This window comes from Camellia sinensis, chromosome 14, assembly GCF_055761805.1.
Source record: "Camellia sinensis isolate YWXY chromosome 14, ASM5576180v1, whole genome shotgun sequence".
Taxonomy (NCBI): domain Eukaryota; kingdom Viridiplantae; phylum Streptophyta; class Magnoliopsida; order Ericales; family Theaceae; genus Camellia; species Camellia sinensis.
This window is the reverse complement of record NC_138974.1, coordinates 58,227,200-58,230,616: the sequence shown is the minus strand read 5'-3', so window position 1 is coordinate 58,230,616 and position 3,417 is coordinate 58,227,200. Positions and strand designations below refer to the sequence as shown.

Genomic DNA, 3,417 nt, shown 5'->3' with positions numbered 1-3,417 from the left:
TAGAGATTTGTTGAAGATTGGCTCTTATTCGCCATAGTCAACAATAGTTGCTGATTGAAGACAAATGAAGGAGCTGAAGATTTAGGCTAAAGATTTAGCCGAGTCACTCCATGGTAGGGTGACAGATCTTTAGATCTTGTTGATGGCTACCATAAATGCTGTCGGTGGCCTGCCAATGGCTATGAAGACTTTGGCTCTCCCTTTGCATCTATAAATAGGTAGTGAATGAGAGGGGTTCAAGTGTGGCAATCAGAAGAGAATGTAATCACAATGTAAGCAATAGAGAGATTGAGAGTGTGAGTAGAGTAAGAGTGTAATCAGAGTGTAAGCAATAGAAGGACTTTGTTGAACCACGTAAACCTTGTGTTTCTCTTTTCTGTGTCTTTGATATTCGTTTTGGTCTCACAAGCACAACACCAACAGTATGGATTGTGTTTATGTAAGTTTCAACTTCAATACTCCCAAATGGGACTAATGACTTGCCAACCTTGTGAGTAAACAAACATCTCTTGTTCAAGTAAAAATACATATTATGAGGGTGAAATTTTTTTTATTTTTTATTATTGAAATGGAAATTACAAAACATCCAAAGTTTATTGCCAAACAGGACACAAATGTATAGTTGTCTTTTTCATCAACCAAGGTTGCATCTCTGCCATTCTACAGTTAATTAAACAAAAATGGGTGATTTGGTCAGGTCAATTATTTCAGAACGAACATAAGGAACTTTTCTCTTCTTGCTAGTTGACCTAATTCTGTAGCCAGGCGAGGGGGATAACAACTCTATAACCTCAACTTCACTAGGAGCAACAGGACCATTAATTGGAGGTTGATCATTATTAGCAGCTCTTCTGGTTGGCAATTCTTCGCTGCTTGGCTGATCCAGTTCAACCTTACTACTCTCTTCAGTAAATGCAAACACATCTCTATCTTTGACTGCTTCTAATGTGTTAAAGGTGCTAGTAAGAAATGAAGGCGATAAAAATGACTGTCTTTGATCTTCAGTTGAACTATGCAACTGTCTCGTGCTAATGTCTTCTACACATCCATTCAGGCCATGAGTAGTCATCTCTTCATTGCTCTTCCAGTAATCTCTCCGATAATCAACTGTCATATCTATCAATCCTTCGCTTACAGATCCATCACTACTGGTTTTGTTGCATATTTCATTATCATCATCCCGGTGATCTTCATCGTCATATATATTATGATCGCTGCTTGTATTTGTATAGCAAGGAAGCTCATCCATGGAACAAACTTGGACCTTCATGTGCTCCGGTAGGCTTGGGCAACCAGCAGAATGCTGAGTATATTTTGTTGACAAAAAGTTCACTGTAAGGTGCAGGCTAAACCACAAACAGAAAATATGTAAGTCACTGGCCAATAAGTCGAATCAAAACCATGTATCACACTCATGAGAAACAAAAACAGCTTACTTCTGCCAAGCCGGGATAGTGAGCATTGTGTAGCCAAGTTTGATCTTATTAGCAAGGCCGGAGAGGGACTTAAAAGTTACAGCTGCAGTCCTCACAGCAAGCGATTCTGTTGGGTGCTGCCAGGCCCATTCAAACTACAAGTTTCAGTAGAACATTATTTTAGCACCATACTCTTTCTTCATCATTTAACTTTTTTTTAATAAAGACTACAAAAGGATTTGAACCCCCAAAATTTCATCTTACGGGCCTTCCGGACTCATGTGATAATTTCTTATATACCTGAGTTATCAAAATTGAAGAATTCAGTAAATCTACCCCAAAACCATTGTGTGTGGGGGTTTTTTTTTTATGGGTGCAAAGCCCATTGAAAGATTTGTGTTTGGTTAGCTTCTCCAAACATATTTTCACCTCTTATTTTGAGTAGTGTCTTGTTTGTTTAAAATTTTCAAAAATTAATTTTACACCCACTTTTAAAAATTCTTTCCAAGGCGAGAAAATTTGGACTAACCAGTCGTCTTCTCAAATGTCCGGCCGGTTAACCGAAATAGTGCTAATTTTTTTTTTTTTTAAATACAATTGGTACTTGTTATTTTTTATATTTTAAATTAAAAAAATTTGAGTTTTGAATAGAATTTTGAATTGTGTGTTTGGTTATGAGTTATAAATTTTTAAATCAAAAATCATATGTCACATTAAAAATTTCAAACTTAATTCAAAATTATTTTCAAAACTCCTAACCAAATAAATATTTCACGCTCAAATCATAATTCCAAAACTCTTCCAAACACACCTTGGATTTTACTATCACTGCCCTCATGGCTAAGGTGTACCAGTCAAATTTAGCATTAACGGCAATAAACAATGAATAATAAGCAATAAACTAAAATTCCCATCAAGAAGAGATTAGAAAAAAAGGGCTATCATATTGAAAACTGCCCAAGATTTCCCTGGGTAACCAATTGAAATAAGAACCCTAGAGAAAAGGTTAGTAACGTAACCTGAAGAGCAGAAACATTGGTAGGGAAACCATAGATGCACATAACCATTTCCCAAGGCCGCTTTTTCTTCGTCCTCCATGCTCCGCTCCCTATTTCCCCATTATGCTGCCTAATTCTACGCCTTGGATTCACTGTAAATCTATCAGATTTGACAAAAAAAAGATCATGATGAGAACTCTAATGCTGTGTTTGGTTGGGGGATTTGGAGAGGGATTTAGAAAGGGAAAGGGAAAAGGTGTGTGAAACTAGGTGAAATGTAGGCATATTTTATTCCCATTTCACCTAACTTTTCTCTTTCTTTTTCCAAATCCCTCCTCAAATCCTCCTACCAAACACAGCGTAAATAAAATAAACAGAGAGTTTAAATTGGAAAGTGATGAGTGAGAAGGAGACGAACCCGATGTAGGTGTGACCTTTGTGCCTGGGGCTGAGAGAAGTTAGGAGATAGCAGGCGAAGAAACCTCCTTTCTCTTCTCCAAGACTCGGTCTTTCGTTTCCTTCTTCTCCCCTTCCTTCTCTTCCAGAAATTAGGGTTTCTGATTTCTCTGATCGCCCCTTCCTTCTCCCCATCTCTCTCTCTCTCTCTCTCTCTCTCTCTCTGCGTGTGTGTTTGTGTGGAGGCCGATCTATCAATTTTCTTGGTATCAGCGGATGGAATTCGACCGTTGCAAAACTAAATAAATATTATTGAAAGTTTTAAAACAATTTAATATTTAAAATGTGCCCCTACTACCGTAAGTGCCATTTTGAAAATATGGTAAAAAGTCACGTTTTTGGATAAAATGTCTAAAAACGTGGCTGCCAAAAACGTCAAAAAAGTCATTTGGCAAGTGCTAAAAACGCAGCCCTAAAATTACAAATTAGGGCCTATGAAAAATAAATAAAAAAATAACTCTCTTATGTTGGGTAAGAGTATTTTGGTCATTTTAGTTTGATTTGACACCATAAATAAATATTAAACTAAAAAACAAAAAGTCAGTTTT

General features: G+C 36.8%; 1 protein-coding gene across 2 annotated transcripts; it reads right to left on the bottom strand.

Moving 5' to 3' along the window:
* Nucleotides 1-533: 533 nt before the first annotated feature.
* Nucleotides 534-3,163, bottom strand: LOC114262266 (Excinuclease ABC, C subunit, N-terminal). 2 transcript variants are annotated; one of them, XM_082904496.1, is made up of 4 exons: nt 2,832-3,163; nt 2,435-2,573; nt 1,437-1,570; nt 534-1,346 (listed from the first exon to the last, which is right to left on the bottom strand). In XM_082904496.1, the coding sequence occupies exons 1-4, from the start codon at nt 3,002-3,004 to the stop codon at nt 671-673; spliced, it is 1,122 nt and encodes a 373-aa protein (XP_082760622.1). In that variant the 5' UTR covers nt 3,005-3,163; the 3' UTR covers nt 534-670. The 2 variants fall into 2 exon arrangements, with proteins under 2 accessions (XP_082760622.1, XP_082760623.1); XM_082904497.1 differs by having other exon boundaries at nt 1,437-1,552; nt 2,832-3,160.
* Between the last annotated feature and the right edge of the window lie 254 nt (nt 3,164-3,417).